Raw genomic sequence first — 20862 nt, forward strand, 5'->3', positions numbered from 1 at the left:
ATGTAACTAAAAGTGAAACTCACTTCTTGGTAAATGGCTTGTGCAAGGTTTTCCAAGCCATTAACTATCTCTAGTACTCATGCATGCATTGCGGTAAGCAGGCCTGTGGTCTGTTCCGAGGAGGATTCTAGCCCCTACAGCTACACCCACCTAATTCCCAGCACAAAGCCCATTCACTGAGGGATTGGATTTCACCCAGAGAAGAAATTTGTTCTTTATTTCAGGGACAACTACATGAGAGTACTGTAAAGTTACTAAGCCTATATTGCAGTTTGTAAGCCTACCGCAAGATTAATTTTAAAAAAATCACATGTATCATCCATTTAGTAATTTCATTGTGTAACCAAAGATTTTTCAAATATTGCTCTAATACTGGAGTTAATGAAAGAAAGCAAAGGGGCTAGTCTTATGGAGCTTATATATATATATATATATATTTTTTTTAAATAGGGTGATGGTGGATCAGCACTGCCAGGTGATAAAGGATTTCTTGGGGCACCAGGACTTCCTGGTTCAAGAGGGCCTATGGGACCATCAGGTTTGGGATTTCCTGGCCCACAGGGAATCAGGGGTCATCCTGGAGACCCAGGAAGTACTGGCATAAGTGGACCACCTGGTCTAAAGGGTCAAAGAGGTAATTTTGAAATTTAACATTAAAAACATTCTCATTGAATATGTGCTTGGTAGGATTCAAGTAATCTGCATTCAGGAGCAGACACAGGTGAGGCACAAGAAACGTGAAATATCTGTGAATGTTGATTCACTGAGGCCCTGAACCTGCAAACCCTTACTTGTGTGATCCTGGTGGGACTACTCTCTTGAACAAGGAGTATTCATTTGAGTAAAGATTTGCAAGGATGGATGAAGGAACAGGGAAAATGACACAGTATTCACACAGTATAGAGCCATTGCTGATTCACGAAGTAGTGTTAGAATAACATATGGAAAGATGTCAGACAGAGAAGGTGGAATAGCATATGAAAAAGAAATAATAAATCAAAGTAGAAAACTGAGGCTAGTAAAGACATTGTAAATATGATTTCCATATGCTACATTTTAAGTATATACAGTATAATATTTAATATAAAACTGTGCAGTTCAAGTTTGCTATGTGATTCCAAAATGTCTAACTTCTATATTCTCAATTCTTTTACTTTCAGTATATTCCTGTTAATCTTGTGAATAAATCTTGTTTATTACAAGTTGTTACATGTGCAAAGCTAATTCTATCTAAAAATTATTTGGTTAAATCTGGTTAATTTTTTTCTAGATTCTAAGAAATCCAAATATAAATGTTTACTTCCTTAACTGACAGGGATTCTCATTTGAATAAAGTGAGAAAGATTTGGTCTTTATCTATATTTTATAAATCCTGTTAATGTAGACTTTTTTTAAAAAGCAAGTATGTATTTAAAATGTTACTACTGAAGTCATTACACTCTCCTACTCTTTATGGTAGACAAACTATGGTTGAATTTCAGGTTTCCATCTTGCGGACTCCTTCCCTCATGAACCTTTGAATTCTCCTCTGATCTTCCCAAACTTCCTTCGCTGTTACTTCTAAAGATCACTTAGCTTGTGTTAGAGGCCTTGACTTTCAATTAAACACCTTTAGTGTTTTATCAAACATCTTGTGTGTGACAAACCTTTTCCCATGTTTGACTTACACAAGCACCAAACCCTGGTGAATTTTCCAGTTCTTGGACAGTCTTGGACCCCTCTTTCCAAATACCTTATCACAATGATACATACATCCTATTTTGAACAAGCAACAGCTGTCACACTCACCCTCCATTTGCTATAACAACCCAGACAGGGTGAAGGCTATTTATGAAGTGCCCTTTTTGGTTCTATACTGTATGCCCAGCTATCACCCTGAATTTTTTCTCTGCAGAACGTAAAGATATTTTAGCAGCAAAAGGAGAATTTTAATCAATTTTTAAATTATCACTACCTCCTCTATGCTGCGGACACTATTGGTCCTGGAATACTTTACTTGTCTGATATGCATGGGGTCGAAACTTGTTCTGAGAATTAGGAACTAATCTTAACCTGGACATCTCAGGTAGCAGATCAGCAGAGCCTGTCATTTCAACATTAAGGCAGCTTGCACCAAGATGCTTTGATGCAATGTAGCATTTAGAGGATATTGTGGAATTGCCTTAATTGTAGGCATAGCAGAAATTTACATACTTGAGATTAGAATGTCATCTTCAAAGTCTCTCCACCTCCTCTCAGAGAATATTTTAAAGACAATATTTTTACTGCCAACACCACAGAAAATACAAATATATTATTTAATCTCTGCAGAATATATTCCCCACATCAACATTACAGTTGATCAAATTACTAATATAACCTTGTATCAAATGTGTAATAAGAACATTACAATTAAAATACCCCTAAACTTAAAGAATATGGAAATAACTATTTGCATAAATATTCCATAATCCTTACAGTTTGTACATTTGGTTAATGACAATATTGATATTTTCACACACCTTACAGTAGATAATCAAACTTGTTTTATTTGCGTATAATACTTGCATAATATTTTTTTTCTCTTGTTTCAGGTGACATCCACTGTTATGTTCCACCATATCCTGGAAGTCCAGGCCCTCCAGGTTTTCAAGGGGCTCAAGGTGTGTTTATTCAGAGGGGAAAATGAAGGGTGTTCTGATTTTTATTGAATTTGTTAGTGTTTAAATGATGGTGAGTTGCTACTGAAAAGTAGCCAACTAAGAAACAGTAAGCCACATGATGAATGCTCCAGTTCAGTGGTTCTCAGACTGTGGGTGGGGACCCCAAAGTGGGTCATGACTCCATGTTAATGGAGTCACCAGGACTGGCATAAATTTGCTGGGGCCTGGGGCCAAAGCTGAAGTCCGAGCACCACGGCCGAAGCCTGAAGGCTTTAGCCCTGTGAGTCAGGACTCAGATTACAGGCCCCTGCTTGGGACTGAAGATCTGGGGCTTCGGCTTTGTCCCCCACCCGGGGCTCAGGCTGGCTCAGGCTTCAGTCCCCCCTCCTGGGGTCATGTAGTAATTTTTATTGTTGAAAGGGGGTTGCGATGCAACGAAGTTTGAGAACCCCTGCTATAGTTATTCTGTTGTTTAACAGTGCGATTAAAACTGTGCTTAATCGCAATTAATTTTTTTAATCACGTGAGTTAACTGTGATTAATCAACAGCCCTAATTTATTCTGCTGTGGTTGTTTTACTATCATAGGGGCCCAGAATAAACCCGTTCTGGAGATTTACAGACTAGTGCACAGCCCTTGGGTCCAAGCTGTCAGCTCTCAGTCATACCTTCCTGTGCCAACTTGGCTGGCCCTTCCCACAATGTTCAGAAAGATATGAAAGCACTTGATCTTCAGAGCAGATAAAAAGGAGGGCTTGCTTGTAAATTCTACACAATGCAGCATACGGTGAAGATGCACCACTATTTACTTACATCTCCTTTTAGTTCACAGAGAGGTTTGATAGGTTACAAGCAGATCCTGGAAAATCTGTATTCTTTCTGTGTTCTTAGGACCAAAGGGATTAAGAGGACCCCCTGGTCCTCCTGGGCCAAATGGCTTTGATGGGCAAAAGGGCCAACGAGGCAAACCAGGAACATCAGGAGATATAGGGCCAGATGGTAAGTGAGAGGGAGATGGTATCTTTTTTACCCCTGAAACATGGAGCTGCACAGACTGTTAATACATGTGCATGTATACTTACACAGGATAGGGTAAGCTGCCTTGCTAGTTTTAACCATCTCCGCCCTTTCCCCGACAAGCTGGATGTGTGTCTAAAGTTCAGTTGTTCAGGTTGGGATGGAAGTTACTTCCCCAGTTAGGCTGTTGTATAGATGTATCCCTTCCACTATTTTCTGTTACCACAATAGAAGGTGCTGCTGAGAATTGATCAATTCAGACCTGTAGCAGGAGCATGATTGTTATATGTAAACCTTGCAGGCACATGGAGAATATATTTACTCCCAAAGGGATTGGAATAAACAAGGATGGGGAATACACAAAACCAATATATCCTGCCCCAAACACATAAGTATCACCCCTCCCTTGGCGTATCACTTCCACAATGGGTCGTTGGTTTCTCATGCAATATCATTATCCAGTGAGAAACCTGAAGTATGCAAATGTTGTTTTGCATATAAATGGAATATATTTTCATTCTATTAAATTTGCATTATGGTAGTCCACACCTTTAAAACATACCATTTGAATGGTTGTCTACGTTGTGTAATTTTTAAATTCAATAGGCTTTCGAGGCAATCCTGGTGATCCAGGTGATGAAGGTGAAAGAGGTTCTTCCCCTGATGGTGCCCCAGGTTTCCCTGGCAGTCCTGGACTTTCAGGTCAGAAAGGTGTTCCAGGTGATACCAGTTATGGTCTTCCAGGAATTCCAGGCCACAGAGGATTGCCAGGATTACCTGGTTTACAAGGAATACGAGGTGAATCAGGCACTCCTGGGCCACAAGGTATGAGTCCTATTTCTATTGCGTTTAAAGCATAAAGACAGACACTGGGGCTTATGCTGATCTCTCTTATGTGGCTCCACAGTGACTGACGTGAAGTTACTCCTGATTTTTGCAACAGTGTAAATAAGAGCAGAATTACGTCCCTGGAATAGAAGAAAAATATTCATGCTTCACACAACAATATTTTAATCTGCTGTCCATGACACACACACACTAGTACACCCTAAAAAGAAACAGGGCTCATTTGATAGAACAAGGAATAGTCAACTAAGCAGCTCAGCCACTTGTGTGTATAAACATTCGAAATACGGTGAAACCTTTACAAAGCCCTTGAAAGTTATGGGCATTTAGGAAGTAGTGGGTATGTAATGCAGACAAGAAGATATAATTACTTACCTGCAATAATTCTTCTTTGAAGTAATCATGATACACAGTGTCCTCTACTTGATCTCTCATTGCCTGTGTGAGAGAACTGCCAGGTATTTTGCCCATGGTAGGCATGCACAAGCCTCTACTCAAACATGTTCAAAATGCAGGTACCATGAACCTCCTTGAATTCTACAAGTTGGCCAAAAACGCTCTCTGCATCCATTGATCAATATCCATTGATGCTAACTGGATTTTTCCCGAAAGGAACTGACTGGACGATTCTAATGGAATTTACACTTAAGGATAAGTCGGGCACTGGAGAGATCTACAGGGTTGGAAGCAGGAAGAAGCCTTCCCCAATGCCATGGCATGGCAGTGGAGCTTTCTATTACAATTATTTGTATCACAGTAGCACCTAAAGGCCCCAGCTGAGATTAGGGCCTGTTGTGCCAGGCACTGTATGTACACATAGGAAGAGCCAGTCACTGCCCCAGATTGCTTATAGTCAATAGACAAGTCAGACAAAGGGTGGGAGGAGAAACAGACACACACAGAGGTGAACTGACTTGCCCGAGGTCACACAGCAGCTCGGTGGCATACAGAGAACAGAACATGACTATGTTATCACAAAGCGGGTACCTCTTAGTTCATGCTAGCAGGCACTTACAGTTCAGCAAATTAGTGTGGACTGCAGTTCACAGCCCCACAGTCCACACTGCAGGGCCATGTGGGTGAGCCTACCCTGGTTCTGCCACCAGAAGGTCCTCCTTACCCATAGAGGCAGGAGTCAGTATTTGCCCCAGAAAGCAGGATGCAGCAGTTCTCAATAACAGCCAACTCCAAAGTGCAGGAAAGTAGCAAACATTTTTGAAAACCTATAGAGAACCTATACGATCTTTCGGCCCACTGGTGCTTGGTGCAGCGTGTTCTATACCTTCCCTTTACTCAGCATGGTCTCATCCCAGCCTGGTCAGGCAGGTAAAATACAACAATAATTGAATATGTTGCCCTGAACTCCACGGGGATGTAGCTAGGGGAGTGGATGGGAATTTTTTTGTCAGGACAAATATTGCATCTTTTTAGGACAGTCTGGCAGACCAGGATTTCCAGGTGCTACAGGTCTGAGAGGCAGAAAAGGTGAAATAGGAGCTCCAGGTTCACCCGGTCAGCCATGTGATAAAGGCTTACAAGGGCCACCAGGACAGCTAGGAGTTCTTGGACAGCGAGGCCCTCCAGGTAAACTGTGCTCATAACATTACATTCCAGCTCTAAACTTTGGGCATCTTTTTCCAGTGAATATCTACAAACTCAGTAATCCCCCATTCCATTTATTCTCTGTCCCATTGATTTTCTATCTGCAGATAATCACTTTGAGCCTCCCTTTGTTCCCAGAGAATGCCAATAGCAAAGCTCCTAATTGATTTCAGTGGTACCAGGGCAAAAACCTTTGTGAAGCTGTCATTTTGATTTAAGAAAAACATCAGCTAAGAATGACTGAATTATGTGACTAGTGAAGATCTTATCTTAAGGTGTAGTAAACTGAAAGTGTCTTCCCTTCCTCTCAGTGGCTTCTCCCCCCACAACTAGCTCATTTCTACAGTGGTGTCTTCCTGCTATCTCTTTGAGCGTTACATGAGGATGTGCAAATAAAATAACCATGGCTGTCCATCTTATATTGAGGAGCAATTCATGTGCCACCATGTTAAAATTAACTACTGGAAACCTTCTAGTCAGGGAGGTTTATCATGGTGATATTTAAAAAAAATAAACCCAACCCCTAAACTTTGGGACTCTCACAGCCACCCTTCCCTCATTGTGCTCCCATCTGATACCCCTCACTACAGTTCAATCACATTTTTAACTGTTATGTGTTATTTTGCCCATATTTGTGAATCAGAGCAATGGTCCCCTTGATAGTGGAAGACAAAGTTATAGGGTTCAGAAAGAGAGAATCGTGAATTCAGAGTCTTCCATACAATTACACAATTGCTTTTTGTTAATAGAAGACATGGGGAGTTTGGGATTCATGATGTAGTTGGTTTGAGCAGAGATCTTAAGTTTTTCACTTATACTTCTATTCTGAACTCTTGTGCTACATTTAATTCTCTCCTGCATACTGACGGCCTGGCTGACATGTCGGAGACAGTCCAATGAGGATCTTTCGGCCCACTGGTGCTTGGTGCAGGGTGTTCTGTACCTTCCCCTTACTCAGCATGATCTGATCCCAGCCTGGTCAGTGGAGTGAAAAGCTCAAGGTCCCTCCCAAACCTGTCTCCGATAGTATAATGCATTGCTTAACTGGCCTTGTAAATATGCATTCATTGTGGTTTAATACAATGGAAGAGTTAAGTATTTCCTACTTTGTAATTTCAGTATCTTAAAAGTGTGCTCTTTATTTAGCATGTAGTTACAGCCCAAGCTTAGGTAAAAGTGTCACTGAGCGAGACTGATGGAAAAATTGCTGTTGATACTGTTTTTCTATGGAAAATTGGATTTTCAACTGAATTCAATTTTTCACAAAAAAAGCTTTTTGTGGAAATTTTTTATCAAAAATACCAACACCTGAAAAATCTAAATATTTCATTTGAAAACCAAAATATTGATGGGGCCAGGAATTCCTGTGATGTACTGTCTCCCCACTCCGAGGAGGCACCGTGGCAATGTTTACAAATCAAAATATTTCAGTTTTCAGCCCAGTGTTTTCAGTATTCAAGTTTCCACCAAAAATCAATAATTTTGTATAAGACCCATGCCCCCATCCTTCTTATGACCATCTGTGTTACTGAATCTTCTTTTGTGTTTCTGGGTATAAAATGAGTAAAATAAACTGTTTTCTCAGGCTTACCAGGTTTTAAAGGTCAGAAAGGAGACATGGGCCCACCAGGGCCAGCTGGAATGAAAGGCCTACCAGGATCTCCTGGTGTACCAGGGTCCCCTGGTCCTCCAGGCCCTCGAGGATATCCAGGGCTTCCTGGGAGCAATGGATTACCTGGACTCCCAGGCCAACGAGGTATATGAAACCTAATGTATCTATCACCCTGTTACATATAACTGTTTTAAAGAGCTGCTCCTTATCAAATGATGTCAGTGAGAGTACTTTGCACTGTTCACACCCTTCCAGCTTCTACTACATGTATCTGTGAAAAACAATGAGAATATCACCCTTTCTTATGTCTCTTGGAGCAAAAGTCAAACAAGCGTAAAGAGTTTGCAGCTTGCAGGGAGCACCAAAGATTCTTTGGTTTTGGTTGTTTTTATGAAAGCTACAGGCAAATTTCTATGGACTATTTCATTCTTCCTGTTTGCAACAGGTCATTATTGTGTCCTGGTTTCAGTGCAATATTGTGTGAGAGCATACTCATGTGTGCCTAAGAGGTATGAGATCATGTGATTGTGGAAACAGCTTCTCCCAGCTGGGAGTCCTCTCTAAAGCTACCAGCATTTGGGGAATTGTTTAGTAAAACCTTAGCAACAGTTAAGATTTGAAAGTAAGAGATATTTACTGAGGCACTAATGGAGTGCTTTAAAAATGCGTAAATACATTTACAAAAGACTGAACTACTTTCCTCAAACTTAAAAAGATATAACCATTTGGCTTGAAACTAAGTATGAAATAAGCGTTTAAACCCAAAAGGAGGAGAATTTTCCAGAAAGTTATGAGAGTGAAAATATGGGAGGTTAATTGCCTGTGGGCTGGCTGCTCCAGTCCGTTAGGCCACTTCATACCCCATAATGTCATAAAGTGGCTTTAAAATGGCTGGAGTTAGCTGGCAGAGAATTCTCCTCACAGAGGGGGACTCTGCCAGAGGGAAATCAGGCAGTGACAGCCACACACCTCATGCTGGAGAAAAAAGAGGGAGGGAGTATATCCAGAAGTCCAAGAGGAGGGGCAGGTAGAGCCCCAGTATGCTTGATCTTCCACTGATACAAAGTCTGAGTGGAAGTTAGAGCAGCGGAAGGCTAACACTTTTGCCAGGGCTTAGTGGGAAAGTATTAAGGAGCCTCAGCTGGCTCCCTTCCATTACACCTGAGTGTAATTCCATGTGTAACCTTTTGTAGCTCAGACACCAGTGATGAGCATCAGCTAAGTACCTAGATAGTGAATGTCTGCTGCTGCGTGTTCTATTGTTACCCAGCTTACCTTAGTATTACCCAAATATATCTGCTGTTGGTTCTCATATATTACTAACTTTCCAAAACTCTCTCTAAACTGTCTACCTTTTGTATGGCACTCTTTCTAATAGCACAACAGTAGGCTGTTAGATAAGCACATCAGTATCTTAACATTATTACCAGGTAGCAAAGGCATCCAAGGCATCCAAGGTTTCCCAGGAATCTCAGGAAAAGGCGGACAGACAGGAATCCCGGGTGGACCTGGTGAACAAGGAGAAATGGGCTCAAGGGGGCCTTCTGGAGAATGTGGGGATGGAGGGCAAAAAGGTATGGAGAATCCATATTACCTGCCTTCCAATTAGTTTCTTATTTTCATTTTTGTTAATAAAATTGTTTTAATTCCATGTGGTTGTAAAAGGCCTCTAATCAATTCACTGCCATTTTCAAGTGGGATCAATGGAGTTAAGCCAGTGTAAGTCAGGTGTACATGCAAGCAGAATCAGATGGTCTGTTTAATGAGTCTGCTTTTTCATGCACCTGTTTGTTTTTATGTGCCTTGTACACCCACTGCTGCATCTGGTGCAGCTCTCTCTCAACAGGGGTGATGAGCAATTGTATGTCATCACCAACAGATTTGAAACAAGGCATTCTTTAAGGTTCTGTCATGTTTTTCTCATTGTTCAATGTAAATATAAAGCTTATTGGCAATATCATGCCTAAACATTAAAACAAGGAATAAAGTTCAACCTGCCAAATACATAGTCAGTGAGAACCAAAAGATCTGCCCAATGGCAAGTCCAGTAGCCCTCAGGCAAACTACTCCACCCAAACCTGAAGCAATTCCCAACTCACACAAAGAAAAGAGGTATACAGATTAATATAAAGAGGGGAAAGACAAAATAAATTCAATGATAAACTTGTTCAAATAAATGGGACTTAGATTACGTTCTAAAGAGAAGAGAAAGGGGCACTCTGGTAAGACTTTGGGAGAGAGTTCAAGCACTTAAATGTATTTTAATGACATTTTATGATACAGTGTGGTCAGCTAGCATTTGTATAGATTATATTCACCATGGTCTTCTTCAAAGGTGAAAGAGGTGCTCAAGGAGACAGTGGCTTCATTACCTTATGGCTGGAAAAAGGACAAAAGGGGGAACAAGGGCTTCCTGGTGCGGCTGGGTTTCCAGGGGAAACAGGTGAGCTCATAAATGTGTGTGTACACCCACTTTGCCTGATTTTTAAAAATGTCTACAATTTTTTGTCACAGTGCCGCAATTAATAGTTGTTTCAAAATTGCAGGCATAAGTGTGAACACAAATAGTAGTATTTGAATATCCAACTACCCCATTATGCTGACATGTCCTTTAGTTAGTTGTATAAGTACTACAGTTTGTCTACAATTTATTACATACTTCATGAATTGTGAGCGCACAAGTGTACCCACAAAAATGTGGTACTAAAATGCATCAGCCAAGGACCAGGATAAATTTACAATAATCTTTTGTTGTGGAAAACTTTCAGGTGAAAAAGGCAGTCTTGGAATCAGAGGGATCCCAGGATTTCCAGGCAAAGATGGGCTCCCAGGAACTCAGAAGGGTGAACCTGGGGATCGTGGGCAGATTGGGTTTCCAGGGCTGCCAGGCTCCCCAGGATTGGGAGGTTTAAGAGGAATTACTGGTTTTCAAGGACAACCAGGTGCCCAGGTAAGCTAAGAGCAATAGTGCAAGATCATGGATACATAATACTGTACTGCATTTTTATACTTCTTGAGAACTCAATCCAAGACACGTGTCTGATTGTGGTACACAAGCCATATGAGCGTGCTTAGAGAGCTCATACACCAGGTCACACCTAAACCTCTGATTGGCAGAAGCTGGGACTGCATGACAGGAGATGGATCCGTCAATAAATTGCCCTGTCCTATTCATTTCCTCTGAAATATCTGGGACTGGCCCGTCTCGGAAGACAGGATACTGAGCTAGACGGACCATTGGTCTGACCCAATATGGCTGTTCTTATGATCTTATTCAGAAGACAGCATTGGCCCAGCATGCAAGGTCAACAACTGTGAAATTTGTTTGTTGCTGTTATTTTCACTTATTTTATACTGGGGCTGGATGGGGTCTTTTGTCACCTCCATGGTGCATAGAGTTGTTTGGTTCCACTCTCTGTAGTTAGGAACCCTCACCAGATTTCACTGACTAACAAGAAAGGTGCATGAGCAGTCTATCCTCTGATATTATTCCCAAGGACACATGGATGGAGTCACCTACTCTACGCATAGTGAGATGGCAATTGAATGAGGCTGAAGTTTACAGAGCCACTTCCAAGAGCAGCCTGCTTGTTTGCATGCATAGTCCAGGAGCATCCCTTGGTCTTTACCCCCTATAGAGGCAGCTTACAGTGAACTGAACCCTGGAAAATACTGTTTCCAAGGAAAAATGTACAAATATGCATGATATAGTTGAAATTAGAGGCAAGTTCTTCACTATCTTGCACTTCATGCAATGAGTCAATGGGATTGCACAAATGTAAATCCGGTTGAATTTAGGCCGTTATATTACATATCCTTTGTTTTCAGTGTTGGGTCTGTGTTTTACCAAATTATTTCTGAGGGACAGTGTAAAGCTTTGTACTGCTGACTACATCTCCTTGTTTACGATGAAAAACTAGATTTTTTTTTAATATTAGAGGGTCAACACTAATTTCTTGGGGGCCAACAAAAGTGGAGATAACATGTTTTTTATTTATTTGTGTTCTTGTGTAAAATACATTACTGAAGTACCATTTTTGAATTAAACTACAGTTGCATTAATTGGATCACCTAGAGGGAATTTCAGATATTTGAGCCAAATTCTAGCCTTAGCGATATATACACAGATCTAACTCAAGACAATTGGCGTTTCCTGCATATATCAAAGGTCAGCGTTTAGCCATTATTTGACACAGACGAGTGGATTACTCCAAAGAATCATACAGTGAAGACAATAATATTGACGTTTAGTATCAGTCTGTTCATCAGTGCAACAGAGTCAAATGTTTTTACAGATTGTGCCTCTTATGTATATTATATTTTAAACAGAGTGTTTTTTTAATAATGTATCAGGGTGAGCGAGGTTTACCAGGAATTCCTGGATATCCAGGCCGTGATGGTGCAAAAGGACTTAAAGGTAATAAGCTGAAACATACAAGCTATATGAAATAAACAGTATTTTGTTAGGTTGCTGTGTACTTTGATATATTCAATGAACCCTCTAGGGGAAAGAGACAGAGATAATTCACACATGAAAATCATTAGACACAAAACTGTTTTATGCCTAAATAAAAAGTTTTCATTTAACTATAGTAAGACATTTGGTGATTTATCACTTGAAAAAAAGGCTCTCAGTGACTTTGAAGATGACTGTGTCTTAGTTAAATTTCACAAGATCATAGCTTCAGCCCAAAAATGAGTAAAACACCAATATATCTACAAAATACCATGGGATCTGTCAAGGTTCCTTCCCCACTCTGAACTCTAGGGTACAGATGTGGGGACCTGCATGAAAGACCCCCTAAGCTTATTTTTACCAGCTTAGGTTAAAACTTCCCCAAGATACAAACTGTTTTACCTTTTGTCCCTGGACCTTATGCTGCCACCACCAAAGTGTCTAACAAAAATAACGGGAAGTGCCCACTTGGAAACTTCTCCCCCCCCCCAAATATCCCCCCAAGCACTACACCCCCTTTCCTGGGGAAGGCTTGATAAAAATCCTCACCAATTTGCATAGGTGAACACAGACCCAAACCCTTGGATCTTAAGAACAATGAAAAACGATCAGGTTCTTAAAAGAGAATTTTAATTAAAGAAAAACCTCTGTAAAATCAGGAAGGGAAATACCTTACAGGGTAATCAGATTCAAAACATAGAGAATCCCTCTACGCAAAACCTTAAGTTACAAAAAGACACAAAAACAGGAATATGAATCCCATTCAGCACAACTTATTTTATCAGCCATTTAAACAAAACAGAATCTAACACATATCTAACTAAATTGCTTACTAACTTTTTACAGGAGTTCTGACCTGCATTCCTGCTCTGGTCCAGGCAAAAGCATCACACAGACATAGAGAACCCTTTGTTTCCCCCACCCCCTCCATCTTTGAAAGTATCTTGTCTCCTCATTGGTCATTTTGGTCAGGTGCCAGCGAGGTTATCTTAGCTTCTTAACCCTTTACAGTTGAAAGGATTTTGCCTCTGGCCAGGAGGGATTTAAAGGTGTTTACCCTTCCCTTTATATTTTTGACAGGACACAATGGTTATCTAGATGGCTTTTGTGATTAAACTTGTATTAGTTTTCAGATACAGTATGTACGAGACCTAAGGAGAAAGGGGAACATCACACATGAGTGGAAGAGAAGACAGGAGAAAAAATACTTGCATGAAAAGATGAACATGAAACTATATTTTGCAGGCAGCTAAGGGTCACATTTTCAAAAGTGGCCTCTCGATGTGTGCCTTTTTTTGGCGAAGTGTTGCCAACTCACAATTTTATTGCAAGTCTCACAACAACAGTGTGGGTGTTTCATTTTGTTTTTTAAAAGGTTCTTGTTATATTTGGATTTCTGCCTCCAAACTCATGCAGTTTATCTTGAAGGGGATCCAGGGAAATGTGGCATGACGGAATGGGAGAATGTGATGGGGAGGAGAATGAGGAGAAAGGGAGGGAAATACGGACGTGATAAATTTAGAGAATAGGTGGGGACAGTAGACTGTGGGGGAGCACTGAGAGGAGAATTGGAATGGGGACAGCTGCCTATCTGGAGAGGAGAAGAGAGAGAGACTGGCAGCTCTTCACACCCCTGGGGATAGACTAGGATGATCAGTAAAGAAGGCAGCCTGATTTTTGCATGTGTATTTCTGACTGAATTTTGAACATGAGATGGTCTCACACCAGTTGAGATGGGGGATTCCCTAAAAAAGGTGACATCATAAAATGGCTCAAAAAACAACACAATTTATAATTATTCTTAAAATCGCATGCTTTTGTGTCATCTAGCTTATGATTTTTGAACATTCAGGACAGCTGTAATTTGATTTGTGTGCACAAATTTGGTAAATAGTTTACACAAACACAACCTTTGACACCACCAAGTTTTCATGTCCAATTTTTCTCATTCCTATTTCGAGGATGAGATGAGACCACTTTGAAAATTTGACCTTGAATATTTAAAGGCAGTTTATGAAGAGCAAGAGGTATCAGCTGAATTGTTCTATTGTTTCAAGCTTCCGTAGAATATGATTTTCTTCTTAAAACTAGTTTATACAAAAATAAGAGTAAAAGAACGTGAAGACCAGAGATTTATTTGGAAGAAAATACAGAGCAAGGGAAATTCCTTCTCCAGATTCTTTTCCATGGCTCTAGCAATTCAGCATCTTCCTAGCCAGGGAATGTATTTTCACAAAAAATAAAAAAGAATTTATGAACAAATATTTGAGATAAAGAGAAATCCTTTATCAGAAGTGGGCTAAAAGGGGGTTATAACACATGTAACTGAATTTAAAAAATAAAAGAAGTTGGCAATCAAGTTATTAAACAGGATCTTTTCTGGTCAGGGAGGATTGCTGTGACATAGAATCACTGATAACACTTGAATTCAAAAGTCTTCTCTATGCGTTTCACAACCATCTCAGACAGAGAAGCTAGAAGCCAGCAGGTGTGAGTGGGAGGTATTAGATACCTGCATAATATTCTGGGGTGAAAGGGCTGTGGAACCATGAATTTGATGTGGGAGGAGTTTGAGGAATAGAAACAACAGAAAGAGAGTCCATTATAAAGGGAGGAATTGAAGTAGAGTGGAGAAGGCCAGGCACAGCATCTGTGTTGGCTCAGAAACCCAAAAATTGTTCTTAAGAAGCCTTTTCTGAGTAAACAGACTTAAACTGTGTGGATTTTTCTTGCCTTTTCAAAGTTATTTCTGTAGGAACTGTGTGCTTTATTGTAATACTTGGTATTTATGTAGCACTTCTCAAATCTGGGGCAATTAATGAGTTCCTTACTGAGTTTTTACTCAGGCAAATTCCCATTGAACTAATTGGAGTCATATTGAATGTCAACTGAGTTGATACCTCCGGATATGGCTTTTGATCAGACAGTCTGAGAATTAAATGATGTATTAGGGAAATGGGGATATAATATCTCCACCTATCTAGGCTCTTACACTGCACCTGTCACAAGCTATAGAATGCCAGAATATTCAGTAGCTAATGCCACTTGCCCCTCAAAAACTGTCCTTAAATGTTCAAGGCCATCATTCCCTAATTAACTAGAAATAGGGATATTGTTCTAATGCTGTGTCTGTGTCCATTCTCCTTTCTCTCCTAAAGCAGAAACAAACTACTTCTACAGTCCAAAACTTCCTGATTGTCAGGAAGTCATTTCAATAGTTCTCCTCTATGTATTTTTCTATTAATTCCATTATCATTTGCTAAGTTTTTTATGATACACTACTTACCTTGGTCCACAGCTTTAAGACATTTGTGTGCATCTTGCTGTACTAGAGATTTCACAAATAAATCACTTCTGAAGGCTAAAACAAGCATACAAAAGCAAGCGAAAGATTAAATCTTCAGGAGGCACTCAGTTATGATGATGGGGGCTATACAAATACTTAGCTACGCAGAATACCCAGACTCCTGAAGTTTCCAAAAGGTTGATTGATACTTTGTTTTTAGAATGCTGTTGGCATACTTAACAGTCTGTTACTGTGTGTGTACAGGACCTGGCGCAATGGGGCCCATTCCCAATTAGTGTTAAGTGATACTGCAGTATCAAATACATCTATATTGTCCATATTTAACATAAAAACTTAGCACAGTCACTTGCAAAGAAGCTTTCCCTTAATCCCACATTCTTTGTTTCCTAGTATGAATTTATCAAGGACAATCCTCTAGTTTTTTGTGTTCTTTTGGTCCAACGAAATAAAATAATACAATTTGGTTTATTTTTTTATTGAGAATTGTTTTTGTAATTTTAGCTATTAATATTTGTAAGTTACTGGACCTTCAAAATTATCTCTTTTTGGTTTTGCAGATGAAACCGACACTGATCTCTAACAAAAGTCATTTGTATTTTTAACTTGAATAGGTAACAGAGGTGACTCGGGCAGTCAATATGGTCCACCTGGTCAAAGAGGTCCTCCAGGAGATCGTGGATCACCAGGTACATTTGGGTTATTAAGAAAAAATTAGTGCTTAAATAGATTTAAAAGTTTCTATAGGATTTTTTTCATGATTTGCTGCTTTCAGTATTTGCAGCTTAATACTAATGACTAATGCAAAACAATGGCTTTTGAGTCTTTGGAAGCCCAGGACCAAAAAGGCCTCACAATTTATAATATAGTCCATAAATGAACACAGGACTTAGGGTCTGCTACTGTCCAGATGCATCATTGATGAGCACTCTGCTAGCCACCTGAAAGTTCTGTCTCTTGCAGTCTCTGGGAACAGATCTTTCTTCTTCAGCCACATGGAAGAGGAAGGAAAAAAAGGAAGATCTGTCAACTTCTTCCCAATCACACTGAGAGTAAAAGGAAGATCAGTAATTCCATGCCCTATCGCTAATTTAAATAAATTCACAGTCCATACATCGGAGAGACCAGAGCAAAACAGCATAATAAACACATCTGTGTGTCTGAAATGCTGAACTATTTGTGTAAAACTCTTCCTTTTTCAGGAGTATGACATGAGGAAGCATATTGAGCTTGGCATTTTTTAAACATACCACAGTGTGAGCCATGGACGTCTTTAAACCTGAAACTGTTATATTTGTCTTTTTTTAAGGACCCTGTGGATTCCCAGGAGAGCAAGGTTTACCAGGTTTCCAAGGGGAACCTGGAAGACAAGGACCCAAGGGGATGCCTGGATCCCCAGGAGCAAAAGGCTTTCCAGGTAAAGTCAAATAAAAAAAAATAGAAATGGATGAGAATTACTTCAAAATGGACAAAAAGTGAGGCAGTCTGCAGTGCAATTCAAAACCATGAAGCTAGCAACAGAGAGTAGGTTGGTATCAAAGGCAGCATGAAGACTTGTGTCAGAAACTACTGGAGCGAAGTAGCAGAGATTCTTCCAAGAAGGGCCATAAAGGAGATTCAAGGAAAGCTAACAATGTTTTTGGATAGAATTTTTGGCCCCAGATGCCTGTCAATAACCACTGTGTACTGAATAGTATGGGAGAAATAACAGCTAAGGGAGCAGGAGTAAAAAGGTTTGCATATTAAAAATGTTTTCCTCCTTTAGGTGCTATATGTGATTTGGGATTGCCAGGAGTTCCAGGTGGACAAGGCAATACCGGGCCTTTAGGAGCTGCAGGATTGCCAGGATCACCTGGTCCCCTAGGCAGGAAAGGTAAGTGCTATAGACAGCATTAGTCACACATTACAGTTCAAGTAATGGTGTCAGAAATTACTGGGAATTTTGTGCAGTAATAAATCTAACTGAAAATAGAGAGGATTTTCAAAAGCATTTAGCATTGGCCTAAGTCTGCTCCCGTTGAAATCAATAGTAAAATTCCCCTTTGACTTCAGTAACTAGAAGACTTAGGCCCACTCTGAGCAGGTTTGAAAATCCCACCCTTAAAGCACAAATGTTGGCCAAAGAAATCAGGCTACAATCTAAAGTAAATAAGGAAGCAGAGACATAAACCTTAAATTCTGGTTCAGCTGGTATAACAGGGCAGAGTATGACACAAGAACAGTAAAATTCTCTGAAGATAGATATTTCACTAACACTTCAGTTACACTGTAATTTACTTTCCGGCCATGTAATGCCACTGTTACTCTGCATACATCAAACATGAATACGAATAGCAGACCACACTTCAGTGGAAAACATTAATACTGAAAAAGGTGGCCAATTCAAATTTAGGAAATCTCACATGATTGACTGGGGCATTTTATCAAAATGTGATAACAAATACTGTAAGTACTGTTTGCAAGACAGTTGATCTATTGGCAGATTACATTTAGAAATACTTCCAATCAATGATAAATTACATCTTTCATGGCAATCACTGTTTAGATTGAAAAAATTATTCATCTAAAAATCTCTTCCCCCTTAAAGGATACAATATAAATTTTATGTATTGTAGCTAATTAAAATTTAGCATATATTAGATCAACATTATACTAAGATAAATTATATAATCAGAAATGAAGCTATCTTGTTTATTTTTACTGGGTGGTCACAATCTGCTTCCTAAACTACTCCTGGGGTACAACATGCTGCCCCAGACTTGGGGCTCAAAACAAATCCACCCTTGAGTCCATTATTTTTCCCAAAAGAGAACAATCAATTTTTATACAGAAAACATTCATTTTTTCAGTTTCAGTCTACGGCAAACATGGTCAGTTCAAAACTGAAAACTGAGGTTTACATGGAAGCTTTTTCTGATTATCAATGGGAAGGTAGGGGGTGCTGATATAATACAATGATAACAAATCCCTTGTTGCTGTGTAATCTGCAGGAAAACAGTTTATTGTGTTGCACAGTATACCTATTAGCTACAGCACTGGGAGTCATGCTGCAATTACAAGGATTTCCAAATTGCCCTCCATTTGAAAAGGTATTACACACCTGATAGTGAAAACTTGTTAGTTGAAGAAGTGTCCTGTTCTTCTTTAGGATCAGGCATTTTATTAGTTTTATGCAGCTAACTTCACTCATTCGTTTTTTTTGGAAATCATTTTAGGCCCTACAAAGGAAACACAAGAGATCAACAGGAGCACAGGGACTGAAAAATAGGTAGCTCAGATAAAAATGGAAATTCAGTAGGGATCAAGCCACCCAATAAAGATTAGTTCCAATGTGGATTAATTCTACCAATATGTTTGAAAAGAAGAATTCTAAATTTTAAAATGTATCCAATTACAAGGATTTAATGGAATTGGTATGCCAGTGTACTGTGGAGTATGGATCTTAAATAATATTAATAGTTCCATTTTTAATAATGAAGAAGCATTTGTGATTGTCATTAGAAATGAAATGGTTAACCAATTGTTATTAAGGACTGAGCCTTGTTAGCCTAATTGCTTTTCGTTTACTTAAAGATCACATGCATGACCAATTTTCAGATTTAGGGATTGAAGTTACAGGCATTCATCAGAACAAAACATCAGTTTCTTTATGACAGAGAGACAGTCTCAGTAATTAAGGGCCCAATCCTGCAATCTTCACTCATGAGTAGTCCTTATTCAAGCAAATAGTCCCATTAATTTCAGTGGGATTGTGTGAGAAAAGATTGCAGGATTGGGCCCTAAAATTTAGGAATCATGGTTCATATATAGGTCAGCCAATTCATCTGTATCTGGAAGTATGGGACTGTAACAGTCCAAAATCTAAACTTACAAGTGTTGATGTTATAATGAAGTGTTGACAAATATGTTAGAAATTTCCTGGAAAACAAAGTAAACCAAGTCAGCAATAATGACAGAATAAACAAAGCATCAAAAACATTTTAAAACAAAATGGGTTTCCAAAAATTGTTAGCATTTGTGTTCATTTAGGTAAATTCTCAACATTAGCAAATAACTCGTACATAAGCCTTTCACAAGTATAGATGAGGCCGTAGTAAACAGGATTGAAAAGGTGAACAAATGTCATGAAAAGCTATTGTACAGTAATGAATTAAGGGCAGAAAGAATATTACAGGTGGGGCTGGTACCACCGTGTAGTATTGATGTTTCTGACATTTCCAATTATAAGACCATGTTTTCATTTGCTTAAAACTTTACCAAACATTAACTGTTTCAGTTGAAATTTTCCATGCCAGTTGTCTGCCTCAGGCTGAACTGTTTTGAAAAGTTTAAGCCAAGATTGTTCAGCCTTCTGAGGACAAGGCTGTGAAAAGATACATTATGCCCATGTTAAATTCTGACAGCCTTTACTTTGAAAATTCTTAGAGCCCCCATGGTTTGGAGCAGGGACTTGAAATTCAGCAGGGGCAAGGCCTTTGTGTCAGGGATATGCCTTGTTTTGTCTCCATGAAAATCTGCCCAAATGTGGCCAAGTTATAAACCTTTGAGAAATCAGTTTGTGTATGCTCAATAGAGACTTACATTTTAGCAGCTAAATTCACCAATGATTCTATCCAAACTGGGAATGCTCCTGCCTGGGGATGAAGGTTTTTCCTTCAGTTGCAGCTCTTGACTGATTGGGCAAAGACACTGGGACAAGAAGACCTAAGCAGAGAAAACTGGGACTGTCTAGGGGAGAAGAATGGGACTGTGGGGAGAAGCCGGGATAGGGAAAAGACTTGGAGAATGACAGGTTGGAGGGGATGGGGCAGAAGGGAGTCATGCTTATGGGTGGAAGAGGGTGTGTCCACTAGCACCCACCCCCCTCCAGAGCATAAAATGGCACTGAAGATTGGTGAGTCTCAATAATTCCTCTGCTGTCAACCAATGAAAGCTTATGCTCAGATAAATGTTAGTCTCTAACGTGCCACAAGTACTCCTTTTCTCTTTCCACTTAGAAAGTGTCACTTCTCTCTCCAGTGTTGGTGCATATGTAGGATAACAACCTACACTATCAGTTACTCCATTAGCTCCAGTGGTTAGACATCCGTGCTGTGGATCTAAAGCTTTCAGTCCTGCTAATGAGCCATTTTGGTTCCAATATGATGCCACATGATGGAAATTCTGGGTTTTTTTTTTAGTTTCCTTTTTTAAAAACTTAGGAAATTACATACCAAACAAACTAAAGAAACACTCAGTATGTTAAAAGAACATTTGTAAGGCTGCAAAGTCAAGCACTCAAATTTTTAAATGTTTGACTTCACAAACTTAATAATGTGTAATTGTAGCTATCTTGGCATAAAATTATTAAAGAGAAACTTTAAAGTGCATGATAGGTAGGACAG

General features: G+C 39.6%; 1 protein-coding gene across 2 annotated transcripts in view; it reads left to right on the plus strand.

Annotated features, from left to right (window-relative positions):
- The window catches only part of COL4A4 (collagen type IV alpha 4 chain), a 131805-nt gene that overhangs the window by 77399 nt on the left and 33544 nt on the right, over window positions 1-20862 (plus strand). For both annotated transcript variants that reach the window (XM_048864169.2, XM_048864170.2), the window contains exons 24-36: window positions 451-634; window positions 2574-2642; window positions 3533-3640; window positions 4265-4483; window positions 5936-6088; window positions 7692-7862; window positions 9149-9292; window positions 10054-10161; window positions 10487-10668; window positions 12072-12135; window positions 16093-16167; window positions 16788-16895; window positions 17244-17351. In XM_048864169.2, coding sequence (XP_048720126.2) covers window positions 451-634; window positions 2574-2642; window positions 3533-3640; window positions 4265-4483; window positions 5936-6088; window positions 7692-7862; window positions 9149-9292; window positions 10054-10161; window positions 10487-10668; window positions 12072-12135; window positions 16093-16167; window positions 16788-16895; window positions 17244-17351 — 1693 coding nt within the window. The remainder of the gene's footprint in view (window positions 1-450; window positions 635-2573; window positions 2643-3532; window positions 3641-4264; window positions 4484-5935; window positions 6089-7691; window positions 7863-9148; window positions 9293-10053; window positions 10162-10486; window positions 10669-12071; window positions 12136-16092; window positions 16168-16787; window positions 16896-17243; window positions 17352-20862) is intronic.

Source organism: Caretta caretta, chromosome 9, assembly GCF_965140235.1.
Source record: "Caretta caretta isolate rCarCar2 chromosome 9, rCarCar1.hap1, whole genome shotgun sequence".
Lineage (NCBI taxonomy): Eukaryota > Metazoa > Chordata > Testudines > Cheloniidae > Caretta > Caretta caretta.